The sequence below is a fragment of the Petaurus breviceps genome, unplaced genomic scaffold (assembly GCF_028583685.1).
Source record: "Petaurus breviceps papuanus isolate PSGF00001 unplaced genomic scaffold, PetGlider_PUasm1.0 37, whole genome shotgun sequence".
In the NCBI taxonomy this organism is placed as follows: Eukaryota; Metazoa; Chordata; class Mammalia; order Diprotodontia; family Petauridae; genus Petaurus; species Petaurus breviceps.
In genome coordinates, this window is record NW_027186296.1 from 79,992,203 (window position 1) to 80,005,985 (window position 13,783).

A 13,783-nucleotide genomic window follows, 5' to 3' on the forward strand; every position below is an offset into this window, starting at 1 on the left:
TACTGTAATGTAAGATGCTACTTAGTGATTTTCTTTTCTGTTCTATGCCAGAATTTCTGTTTAGACTAAATTTTCATTGTTTTTGAGATTTTTGCTCCAAGTCAACATTCTATGAATTTTTCCTTATATGAAAGTTCTAAGGTTTTCCTGATGATAGGATGAGAGCCATCTTGACATTTCCCAGTCAAGAAGATTTGGCATCATTTCTTTCTCCTTCTTCCTCACCATTCCACATCCCACCAATTGCCAGATCCTATCTGTTCTACCTCCACAATATTTCTGCCCTCCATCCCCTTCCTTGCATTCCATTGTTATAATATAATCTAGACCTTCATTGTTTTGCCTTGACTATTGCAATAGCCTACTTACTTGTATTTGATCTGTCCTCACTCCAGTCTATTTTATATGTCCTTCCATATTAATCTTTGTAGCATACAAATATGTTCATCTCATCCTCTTCTTGAGAACCTTCAATAATAGAGATAGAACAAATGCCAAATTAGATGCAGATTTGAGATTTGAGTCTCTCTAAAATCTGATGCAACTCTACCTTATTTCCATTCTTTTTCAAGGCATAGCCCAGATGCCCCTCCAACTAGTCCTTACATTTTTTCCTGTATTTTTTCCATGCCTTTGTCATGCTGTTTTGCTAGAAATGCTTCTCTTAGCCCCTTCCCATTGCCATCTACCATCTCTCTATAACCTTTAAGGCTCAGATCAAAGGTCTTCTTCCCCATGAAGCCTTTCTTGATTCCCTTCAGATAGAAATCTCATGTCCTTCCTTTGAACTCTTAGGGAATTTTGTTTTTTTTCTTTCTTTGGGTAGATATTACATTATACCTGGTATTACCACTATTTACATGTTTCCCCTTTAAGGAAGAAATCATATTAAAAATACTTTTGTTTTTTTTTTTTTTATCACTTTCATTTCCCAACCTGGAACCTTCCCTTATAACAATGAATAAAAAGGGAAAGGGAAAAGTAACTCAGAACTAACCACCAAATACACGAACTGAATGAGCCTGACAGTCTATATGGTGTCCCATGCCCCTTCAGAGAAGACAAGGAGGTACATTCTCTTATCTGGTTCAAGTTCCAGACATTACATTTTTGTGCTGAGTATTGTGCTCACACAGTGTAGGAATTCCGTCAATGTTTAAATGAATGAATGAATGAATGCCTAGGACTGTCCCAAGGTCTGTTTGGAAGGAACTGTGCAAAATCTTAGTTTAGAAATACATTACCTTATATTTTCATTGTCCCTTATTAATCTGCTTGTTGGAAGGCCTTAAGTTATCATCAGAATTTTTTCTGGCATTGTGACTCCTCTTCCTTCTAGAGTTTTCTATGTGTTATCAACATAGCTTTCTCTGATTTGGAGAAATAGGAAGAAAAACCCTAGATGCTTGGGAATCATCCAGCTATATTACTTTTACTTGAAGTCTAACTGAGAAGAAAGAGTTGTGTGTGTGTGTGTGTGTGTGTGTGTGTGTGTGTGTGTGTGTGCATGCCAAAAGGAGATAGATCAGAGTCCCAGAATTTTTCTTATGACTTCCAGTACTTTTCTTCTTACCTCCATACAAGCTGTCCTATCCTGTCCCCTAACTTTGGCTACATAAGGCAGCCTTTCTGAATTTTCATAAATATCTGATAAAACTGTTCTTAGTTAATCAAACTGTCTGCCAAGTATTTTACACTCAGCAGGCAGTAGCTCATTTCAGGACCGTTTCTTTTTCATTCCCAATGTTAAACTTCTGACAGTTTTGCCCTATTACTTTATGTGGCCAAAAACCATTTTTTTCCCCACAATTAATTCCTACCTAGAAATTACTGAAGTCTCATTTCACTTGCCTATAATATGGCAAAAGCCAAGCTCTTGTAGGCAGAAGCCCAAAGAGATGAATAATAATGTGTTTCACAGTCTTGGAAGTAAGCAAGGCAAAAGCTGATCAAAGAAATATTGTTTTTACTGCACAGATTACTTAATGAAATGAAGTTCCCTAGAAATTAAAGCCTGTATTTGAATTAATCTTAGGCCATGGCTGCCTATGTCCTTGATACTAATTTGAAATTTAATGTGGAGCTAGTGTTAATGTCATAGAACTACATTTTAGTACAAGTGTGGGGAAATAAGGATAACATCAGTGCGAGGCCTTCACAATCAGAAAGGGAAAAATGCATTTGACATCATTCTACCTGGGCTATAGAGTGCAGCCTACAGTCTAATCAAGCTAACTAGAATGGAGGTGGTGGTTTATCATACACATTCTAATGTAATGGGGACATTATTATCACATAATAAAAGTTTAATCGGAAATACTCTCTTATCCCCCTAAAATTTAAGCCTTGATAGATAGTTAAGGAAGTGCCTTTGTATTATTGTTATTTCTATTTTTGGCTCATCTCCTCTGCTGCAATGGTTGGCCCTTTGGAGACAGGGACTTTAATTTAACATCTTTGTGTATCGACTTCAGTGCCTAGTATGATGTTCACACACCTAGTAGACATTGAATGAATACAGGACAAAATTTGACTAGTCCATGGCTAATTTAGACTTAGAAGGATCTGATAGTCTCAAATGTTTAGGCATGTGGGTATTTTCTCTTTAGACAGGAAGTTTTTCTATTTTATTCAGAATCTGAAGGCATAGTCAGCACCCAAACCATTGACAACAAGTTAGAAAACTGATTTGAAAAGTTTATTGTACTCATATTTCATCAAATACACGTTAAAGGGTTACAAATTCAATGACCTACTTTCCTGCCCAGCCTCAGTCCATATGTTTTGGCTATGCTGCAGGTTTCAAGCATGCTTTATTGATTTTTATCTCACTCATTACTATTGGCAGGTTGTTTTAACAGAAAAAGAAAAGGTAGGAGTAGATTATAAACTGGGACTGTGCCTTCATAATGCACTGTAAGCAGTTTCTGGGTTCTTCTGCAGTAAGCTTACAAATGCTAAGAACCTCATCTGTTCTGCTGCTGTAATAATATTTTCTATATTTAGGCAAGGTTTTTCTCACGAGTTGGTTTGAGATATCTGAAAGTGTAATCAATTAATTAAGCTCCTGCCCCACAGCTAGCATCCTGTGCTCTCTGATGTTTCATTTCCAACAGGGGACAGTTTGCTGACAGTATGCTTTCCTATGATCGAGTGTCCAAGTCATTTTATGAATTTTCAGAATCTGGACTCATATGCATATGTGACTTGGTTCAGAAAGACTCCCATAAAAATGAGTTGAGTCCAAACACTGAGACAGAAATTACTTTTGTTAAATAGTCTCTCCTTTCCACCACAAGTTTCAGTACTTAGACATTTTTCAGTTGCCATTAAAAAAATAGTAAATTGTTCTTGTCAGTCATGATAAACTGTTATTTCTGGCATAGAGAATCCTGGAATGGGTGGTTTAAAATCTTTATAATATGATGGTCTGCCTGCGTCAGTTAATTGTGTGCCTACAAAAGAAACAGTCATTAGCTGTATCCTTTCAGCCTGATGCATCACTTTTCCTGGTCAAAAGGTTATTTTTGTTATAATACCTCTCAAAGTAATTGAACAAGCATTTTCCCCTTCTCTGATGTGCTGCCTGTTATTTTGACTATTGATGAAGCTGTTCAAAGTATTTTCAGGATCATTCTTTTCCCTATCACTCAATGAGAGCAATGGCCTTTCCATTTCAGAAAGTTTCTGTATCCTTATTTTCTCCCAGCACCCTTTTAAAGCTGGGATTTTCAGAACCTTAGAAAATGACCTAAAATGATAAATATAGATGCTTTGGAAAATCTTCCAAGAAATGTTTATCTTTTTTGACTAGTGTGGACTTTGAGGCTACTTTTTAAGAAGAATATTTTTTGGTGCATACTTAAGTTCTTTTTTCTTAATGTAAAGATGATCTTTCTATAGAATTTAACTCCATTGACCATGCTCTCTTGCTTGTTTCAGCTCTCTCTCCTACCTTGACTTCTTCAATAAATACTATATGTACTGTTCTTATTTTTTTTGGAGGGGGGAAGGTAGGGCAATTGGAGTTAAGTGACTTGCTCAAGGTCACACGGCTAGTTTTTATGTTAAGTGTCTAAGGCCGCATTTGAACTCAGGTCCTCCTGACTCCAGGGCCAGTACTCTATTCACTGTGCCACCTAGCTGCCCCTTTATGTACTATTCTTCTTCTTTTTGATTGTTCTCTATCTACTTTCCTGTATTTTCTTATTCTTCCCGATTTTATCAACTTCCATGACTTCAGTCATCCTTCCTTCTCCTATCTCTCTGATATCTAAGTCTACAGTTCTGACCTCTCCTAAGTTCCAGGCTTGTATTTCTAACTGACGGTTGGGCATCTTCATCCAAATGTCCTTCCATCATACCAGACTCAAGAGCTCAAAGCTGAGCTCTTCAGAGAATCTTAAGATTGAATAGGGATCTTACTGGCTATTTTGTCTAGTCTCCCATCCTTTACAGGAATGCTTTTTACTGCAGCCCTAAAATATTGTCATTCAGTCTCTATCCAAAAAAATTTCCATAATGGTGAGGTCCCTATTTCATAAGGAAACCCACTGGATAGTTTTAATTGTCAATGATGTTGACACAAATCTGGCTTCCTATAACAAACCCATTCATCCTAGTTTTTCCCTCTGAAGCAATATAAAAGAAAGCTGTTCCCTCTTCTCCATGGCAGTGATTTAAACATTGGGAGAAAGCTATGATGTCTCCTTATTTTTTGACAATTGGCATAAGCAATGTGCTAGTCCTTGAGGGCACAAAGAAATACAAGATAACTACTTTTCTCTCCTGGGGGATTAGCATTCAGTTGAGTATATTAATTACCCTATATAACTAAGCAAATATTTCATAGATTTCTCTTCTTTCCCCCTTCCACCCAACTAGTTTTCTCCCCCTTCTTCCCTCTTCCAGATTTTTCCTACTTACCTACCATTTTTTCTTGCTAATGATATTGTCATTCCTTCAGGCTTAAAATTCTGACTCCTCTTCGATGACTTTCTTCCCCTGCCACATCCTATCAGGGACCAGAAACATTAATTATACCTTCTCTTTATTTCCATTGCCACCACCCTTGTCATCTCAAACCTGGATTGTGGTGAGAGCCTCCTCATTTATCCTTGTTCTATCCATTTGAAACAATATTGCCAGATAATTATCCTTAAAACTCAGCTTCCAATTGTCTAGAGCTTTCAGTAGTTTCCCATTGTCTACAGGATAAAGTCCAGACTTTAAAATTTGACATTCAAAGCCCCAAACCATTTTTCCAAATTATCTCCCATGACTCCCCACATAGCAACCATATGCTCTAGCCAAACTGATATATTTACTTCCCTCCAAATGTTTGTACTTTCTTAACTGCGTGCTCTTTGCTCATGCTGTTACTCTATCTCCTCTCCCTATCCAAATTCCATCCATATTTCAAGATACAACTTTTATCTTTCTTCCTCCATGATGCCTTCTCAGAGCACATTATCCCATGATAATCTATTTCTTTTTTAAAAGAATTAATAAAATTTATTATCTGACTTATTTATTTGATAATTATTGCTTTACAGCAGTTTCTATGTTACTCAGAAGTGTTATTTAAATCTATTAAATATTGTTGAACTTTTCATATGTTTACATCTGTTTCCCTCCACTAAATTGTAAGCTCCCTGAGGAACTAGGTCTTATGTTTCTTGGCAGCCTCTACAGCCCTTAACACAGAACTGTGCATATATAATTGGTGCTCAATAAATATTCATTAGTTTGACCTTTAAATTATCGATGAAAAACATACACAGACTTCAGAACAGTGTAATAAAGTTCAGAATTCATCTCATTTAAGGAGCAGGTATTTTTAATTTTTCCCTGTGTGATTAAAGTTACCTTATTCTTCTTTCCATGCATAGGAATAAAACCTTTGGTTGTTGAACTGTAGTGGCTTATTAAGCCATAATGACAGTGGTTTCTAGTCATTTCCCATGATTCATTGTGGAAGAGCCCTTATTTCCCCTTTCCCCTCCCACCCTGGGCTTACTCCTTTGAACCGACTCACCTGGCAGCTTGCAAGGCCACAGGGTCATAAGCAGAAGGGAGTACTGCTCATTAACAAGTCAAATAGATGTTTTGCTGAATGTTAGAAGGCTAACAAAGGGGGGAAAACTCCATCAGCATCTTTGTAAAAGGCAACAACGTGAACATTATGGGTAAAGACTGAACATTTGTTTAAGCAGGAGGTGGTGCTTTGCTCATAGCCACTAGTCCCTTTTAATAAATAAAAGCATGTCTGAATGTTATAAATGTATTGTGTTTTAGTAGTCTCTAATTTTGCACTAGGGAGCCAGCCTCAGCCAACACTTTCAAGTGCTAATGTCTGTAAATAAGGCATAAGGCCTTAGTCAAACAAATAATTAGTCTTGAGGAGCCACTGTTAGGTTGTGAATTTGTTAATTGTTCGCCCCTGGTTGTACATTGTCTGGTGTTAGCATAAGAGATGCGCTTATAGAATTCTGTTGAACTAAAGGACATCCTGAATCAGGCAGAGAGTGGAAAGACTCACCATAATAGAAGAGCCTGAAGTATGAGGAGACCCAAAGGTCATAAAAACAGAAAAAAAATATGCACAAAGTATGGATAACAAGGAAAGTGAATTGAAAAAGGATACCCCAGTGCAGCAGCAATCACCCTAGCATACCCAGGATGGCTGCTAGCACAGATTCTACTCAAAAAGGATTAACAATCTTACTTTAATCAAACATATATACATATACACACATATATATATATATATAAAATTCATTTAGATCAGGGGAAAAAGTCAGCACCCTGAACTTCAGAGAATATAACAGAAGTTACAAGCAGACAAAAAATATAGACAGAGAAAATAACACAGTTCAGCAGACCAACAGACATGGCTTCTAGCTGTCTCACCATCACATACATACATAGTTACCACAGTGAGAAGCACCAACATCTGGGTTTTCAAAGCCAGGGGGCTCAACGGCTGCCCAGAGTCTCAAATGGCCAAATCACACAACTGTTCCCATAAGTGAGCCCCAAAGCAAAATCTCACTTCAGGGAGTATATATAGCCTTCTCCAGGGTCAGAGGACATCACAGCCCTTGTGACCCACTGCCTAGTTACAAAGTAACAAAAGTTGTGCCTTCCTAAAAAACAAGCCTTCCCTAAGCAAGCTTCTCCTGGTGGGCTCTGCTCGACTCTTCAGCAACCTCCTTCCACCAGAGGCTCCATGTGACCACATGCAACCTATCTGGAGACAGAGTATATTTTCAAATTAGGGAAGGTCCTCAAATTCTTTTAGGCTTATTAAAGGGCAGGGAAGATCTTCAAATTCCCATTACCATTACACCCAGTTACTAAGAGCTGCCATAGTTTTATCAAGAACAGGTTGCCCAGGACTAACCTCATTACCTTTTTATGTTATCAGACTAGGTAATCACAGGGATGCTGTAGATATAGTTACCTAGATTCAAATGGATAATTTGACAAACTCTCTATTGGAGAGGAGCAGGGTAGGCCATAATACCATTTAAATGGCTTCAGAATTGGTAATCATCAGTAGTTTGATGCCAGCTTGCAAGGAGCTCTGTAGTGGCATGTCTTGGGGATCTTTTCAGGGTCTTGTGCTGTTTGGTATTTTATAAGGGTCTTACATAAAGAAATAGATGAAGTGCTTATCAAATGTGGAAATGACACAGAGTCAGAAGAGATGGCTAACCTGTTGAACAGCAGGATCCAAATAGATGCTGACAGCTTGTACATTGGACAAAACCTAATATGTTGAAATTTACTGGGGATAGATGTAAAATCTTAAAATTGAGTTTAAAGAATCAACTCCACAAGTATATAAGATGGAGTTGTGTCTCTACAACAGTTCTCAAGAAGAACTGGGGATTTTTTTGGTTTGCAAGGTCAACGTGTAAACAGTATGATACAATATCTCCCAAAGCAAATGCAAGCTTAGGCTGCTTTGCAGAGAAGCTTAGTGTTTAGGACTAGGGAGATCCTCCTTGTGCCTTGACTTGGTCATACAGATCAGTAGATCTGTAATTCTAGGCACTGAATTTTATCAATGACATTGATAAGTTGGACAACATTTAGAGGAGGAAGACCAGGATAGAGAAGGGCTAAGAATCATGTCCAAAAAGAATAATTGAAGGTACCGGAGATGTTTAGCCTGGAGAAGGGAAAACTTGGGGAGAACATAATAGTTGTCTTCAAGTATATGAAAAACTGTTACATGAGAGAGGATAGACTTATGAAAAGTGAGAGGAAATCACAGAGAAATAGATTTATGCTTAATCTAAGGGGGGAATTCCATCCCTACCTCCTCCCTTCCTAACAATGAGAACTGTTAAAAAAGGGAATGGATTGCCTTAGGAAGTAATGGATTCATCCTTATAGAAAGTCTTCAAACAAAGGCTGGATTGCCTCTCCTCAGGTGTACTGAGGATGGGATTCTTTTCAAGACCAAGTTGAACAAGATGGCTTTTGTGATCCCTCCACCTCTAATATTCTGTGATGCTCCATATTGAGGTCCCATAGGTGAATAAAAGAGAAGAACTGCATCCATATGTGTACCTTCTGCCAGATTAGAAGAGGTAGTGAGGCTGTCAAATTCTATGCTTGAAATGAGAATCAAGTAGGGGGAGGATCCCTTAGAATATTAAAAATTATCTATTCTTTTGTTTTGAAGCTGAACATTTATTGAAAATGAAGCTGAACATTATATGAAATACTAATGTGAAAGGAAATGTTAAAGTGAAATACTCTTAAGTTTCTGCTCATCGTGTTTCCCCGTATGATACTTAGACCTTGGATCCCATTGATGGTTTCCATTATTTTCTCTTAGTGATATTTTTTTTAGTAGTTTGTAACTTTTAAAATAAATTAAAAATGTTTAACATGAACATTTTCAGCTGAGGCAACTTAGTTTACAATGTAAAGGTCATGTTGTGAAGTCTGAAGTTCTGGCTCTAATCCTGATTCCTTGAATATGTGACATCAGGCAATTCCTCTAATTGCCACCCTTGTTTCCTATACCTGCAAAGTGGGGATAACTGTATGTGGAGCTCTTAAGAAAAGAGATCATTGTTTGGAGTACTATGACTTCTCCAGAAGAAAAGAGCTTGATATAGTTAAGGCATTATTGTGATTATTATTGTCAGTGTTCAAAGGTTTCAGGGTTGGGTTTTTTTTTTTGGTTATATATAAAGCTGCAAAGCAATGAGTGTGACAAAATATTGAAAGTCTGTCTTGATCTTTAATTTTTTTTCCTGAAGAATGTTTTGTGTTGAGATCTATTTAATCCTGTTTTGTCAGCAGTTATTTTCAGCATTGAAAGAATTTTCTTTTTTTTTCCTCTTGTGATTCCCAAATAACCATGGTAAGCCTTTCTATGTGAGCGGAACTTGTAGGAGGGAAGCAGAATGGAAAGGTCTCCTTAATCAACAAGGGTGACATTCTGTGTTGGACTTCAGTGATGGTAACTGCATTTTCTGATGACTCTGATCCTGAGTTATCCCCTTTAGCTAAAAATCCCCGTTTGCCACAAATTGGTCTTTGAAGTAGGATTATTTAATCATATACATTTGCCTCTGTGTGCCTTAGGTCCTCGCAAGCATGGAAGACATCAAGATTCGTGAGATGCAGATCTTTGACTACAGGAAAAAAATAGCAGAATCAGAGACTAAGTTAAAACAGCAGCAGAACCTGTATGAAGCTGTGAGATCAGATAGGAACCTGTATAGTAAAAATCTGATTGAAGCTCAGGTAAAAAACACTTCCCCCTCCCCTTTAAGCTTTACTTCCCTTACTGTTTAAAAATATTTCCTAAATACTTTAATTGAAAGATTGTTTAGATCAGGAAAAAAGATCTCGTCTGAGATATTGTAGATTTATTTTTACATCTTTTTTTAAAAGAGAAAATTCATTTGTATAGACACTTAGAACCCCAAACCACTTGTTGACTGCTATTGATTAGTTTTGTGTTAACAATTGTAAGAATTATCAAAAGCACTAGTGCCTTTCCTCTGAGATTACTTATGCTTATATCTTGTGTGTACAGTTTTATTTTTTGCATGTAGACTCCCCATTAGAATGTGAACTCCTTGAGGGCAGGGACTGTGTTTTGGACTTTTTGTACCCCTAGTGCTTAGCACATACAGTTAGTGATTAATAAATACTTATTGACTGACATAATAGGATTGTTTGGAGCAGTTCTTCTCTTTTAACCACTAGATAGAATTACCATGCTTTTCTTTTTAAGCTTAAAATCATGCCCATAGTAACTAAGAATCAGGAAGATATCAGATGCTTGTGATCTATGCACAAAACTTAGAGACAGAATCTCTGTTAAAATCTAGACTTCTGTTGCCAGTTCTTTTTTGTTGTTCAGTCATTTCAGTCTGACTTTTCATGGCACATTTTAGGGTTTTTTTTTGGCAAAGATACTACAGTGGTTTGCCATTTCCTTTTTCAGTTTATTTTACAGATGAGGAAACTGAGGCAAACAGGGTTAAGTGACTTGCCCAGGGTCATACAGCTACTAAGTATCTGAGACCAAATTTGAACTCAGGAAGATTCATCTTCCTAATTCCAGCCCTGGTACTCTATCCATTGTGCTATCTAGCTATCCCCTTGGGATTTATGGTGCTATCATTATTCCCATTTTTCAGTTGAAGAAACTGAGGAAGATAGGGATCAAGTGACTTGCCTAGGGTCACACAGCTAATAAGCGTCTAATGCCATATTTGAACTCAGAAAGCTGAATCTTCCTGACTCCAGGTCTTGTGCTCTATCCACTGTACCACCTAGCTGACCTTGCTACTTCTTAGTTTTGTGTCAAATGAGTATAATACTATAATAACATCTAGGGTCTGAATATGAATGGTTTAAAATACTTTAAGACTGATGGAGAAAAAGGAGCAATATAAAGTTTAAAAGAGTAGTTCTAGGTGGTAATGGGGTCAAGAAATTATTGTTTAGATTTAGAGTCTCCCAAAAGCTCTTACTTTTTTGCTATTGATATATCTTGAGCTTTAATAGGCATGGTGTGGATATCTTTTTCAAACTTTTTTTTATTTCATCTTATAAGGATGAGATTACAGAAATGAAGAGGAAATTGAAGATTATGACCCACCAGGTAGATCAGTTGAAAGAAGAAATATCTTCCAAAGAAGCAGCCCTTGTGAAGTTACACCTGGAACACCAGCGCATAGAGAAGGAGAAAGAAACTCTGAAGGTAATACTCGATTCATGTGACTAGGGTAGCAGGGTACCTGGGATAGAGTCTGAAACACCTTCCCTCATGCTTAATGCTCCAGGACAACAGCCATCTGCTTGCATTAGGACCTTAGATGTCTTTGGAAGTGCATCCAACAACTTTGACAGATGTAGCCCAGCTACTAAAGCCCTGGCTAGGATCTAGGCAGGTTGAATAACAGATTTGTTTTTCCCTTCCACTCTTGACTTTGACATAAGATAAGTCTCTTCTGATGTCTTAGATGTGAAAATATAATGGAGTCTTATATAATTCTAATTAGAGAATATAGTATAAAATAGGTTAACCTCGAATCCTATCCAAGATAGTTTATTTATTTTTTAATTGGAAATGTCAGAGGGAATTTCAGTTAACTACTACTACTTCTTCTCTAACTTGGTCCTGATGTATGGGTTCTATGGATCACATCTTAGCAAGGATCTTTTGTCATTACATTTAGAGATATTATTTGAAGATTGACTAGGAGGCCCAATCCTGCTTTTAGAATAGGAGTTCTTAACCTGGAGTCCAAGATTTCCGTGAATTCAGATGGGAAAAATATTAATCTTTATCTTTGCTAACCTTTGGTTTACTTTGTCAGCCTTGGGGCTCATGACATAAAAAGGGTTAAGAACCTCTGTGAGTCTAGGGTATAATAGACATGTGTGGATGAATATTTTAAATGTCCTACATACAACACTATTATTGACTCTCTACTTCAGATATGTCTTATGAATATAGTAAGGTATCAGTTAAGGTTTGTTAAGGTGGGTATCCCTGTATTCTCATATTTGTAAGAAATATACCTCTGATGATGATCATGACATAACATGGATATGTTCCAAATGATGAATTACAATGAAACCAAATAAACGACCATGTAGGAAGCTGTACTATCACTAGAGGAGAAAGTAGAGTCCTGGGATTGTGGCTCAAAGTCAGATCTGGTGGGCATCAGACATAGCAGAAGTTTCTTCTCTCTCATTAGGCTTTTCAGAGTGAGCCCTGGAGAAATGCTATGAAGGTTGGGTGTCTAAGGATTCAAAAGTTACATGATTTTTAATTGAGTGTATTCCTCACTGCAGCTAAGAGACACTTCCTTCCTCCCCTAAGGATTTTTCCATTGTGCTAGTGCTGAGGTTCAAAGAGGACTTCTCAATCAGTTTTGATTATAGAAGCAAGATTCTATAAGATAGTTTTTTTGTTAGGAATAAGTCTCTTTTATGTATAGTCCCTTAAAAATGTTCCTCTTAGTATATTAGTCAGGGCTTCCTTTGACATTTTAGTATAGGGATATGAATCCCAATATACATGGGCCTTTGGGATATAAATCTTTGCAGTTTTCATATTAACTCCGCTCAAAGAGAATTTAACTTCTTAATATGAGATTTCTATAAAACAGGCTAGGTGTAAGGTTCCCTCCAGGTGAGTGTAAACTCTGTCCAGTTTGTTATACCATGAGGCACCTTTTGACAGGGCAGTCCAATTTATTTCTTCTCTATAAGGCTGAGAGAAGAACAGACTTCATAACTAGGCCATTCTTGTCTTCAATTAGTGCCATCAAAAGAGAGAATCATGCTGTTTTCTATACTGTGTTTCTTTTGTCAATTTCCTGCTAGGTTTGACTGACTGACTTGTGATTCTGAGCATTGTCAGCACATTATGGTTATGACAGAATGTCAATAGATTTTAGTAAAGTTGATGAATTTGGGCTTCTGTGTCCCAGGCTTATTTCATCAGCAGTGAAGGAAGTGTCTGATTTGGAATGTATGCCTCTCAGTCCTAACAAGCCCCTGATTCTGTCTAGTCACCTCCAAATCATCCTGCATCACTTTGACAGTTCTTTGATTTCTGGTGAATAATTTAGCAGCAAATACTATATGTCCAGTGTCAAGTATCATATTAGTCTCAGTCTTTAGGGCACAGTATCCTTCCACCTAATCCACTCTGTCTCATTTCATGGATTAGGGAGCAACAGCAGAAGAGAGAAAGAACCTAATTATTTTGTGGCAAGAAGACTCAATTAGTCTTGTTTGCTCTGCTGAAACAGAAGCAGGCAATTTTGGTAGAACACAGAATAATTGATAGGCTCCTATAGCATGAATAAGAAGAAACTTGAGGGTGGTTTTCTTACGGTTATAACTAAATAAGATGTGTAAAATTCAAGTGTAGAGACACTGAAGAAACCTCCATGTTTCACCAGCTTGTGATCTCTGTGCATGCTAAATCTGTTATCCCATCAGATGCTAGAACCACACAGTTCTTAGAACATGACTCCAGTTGCATGGACCTTTTTTGGGGACCTAGAAATAGTTAACTATGCGTGACAACACAGATTTATAACTACTAAATGCATAAGACCCAAGATCTTTGTTTGCTGCCAACATCTAATGCTTGTTTACAGCTCATACATCTATGACATAAGGAGGCCATTCAGAATTGTGATATATTATAAAAAGAATTATATAGCAATACCAAATGCGCGAACAGTTTTACGTTTTCGGACAGATACTTTTACAT

The 13,783-nt window shown here is 37.2% G+C and overlaps 1 protein-coding gene across 1 annotated transcript in view; it reads left to right on the top strand.

Moving 5' to 3' along the window:
- Positions 1-13,783, top strand: part of CFAP58 (cilia and flagella associated protein 58) — a 119,891-nt gene that overhangs the window by 31,794 nt on the left and 74,314 nt on the right. Inside the window, exons 10-11 of the mRNA XM_069098907.1 lie at positions 9,613-9,774; positions 11,099-11,245. Of these exons, the coding sequence (XP_068955008.1) occupies positions 9,613-9,774; positions 11,099-11,245 (309 nt within the window). The remainder of the gene's footprint in view (positions 1-9,612; positions 9,775-11,098; positions 11,246-13,783) is intronic.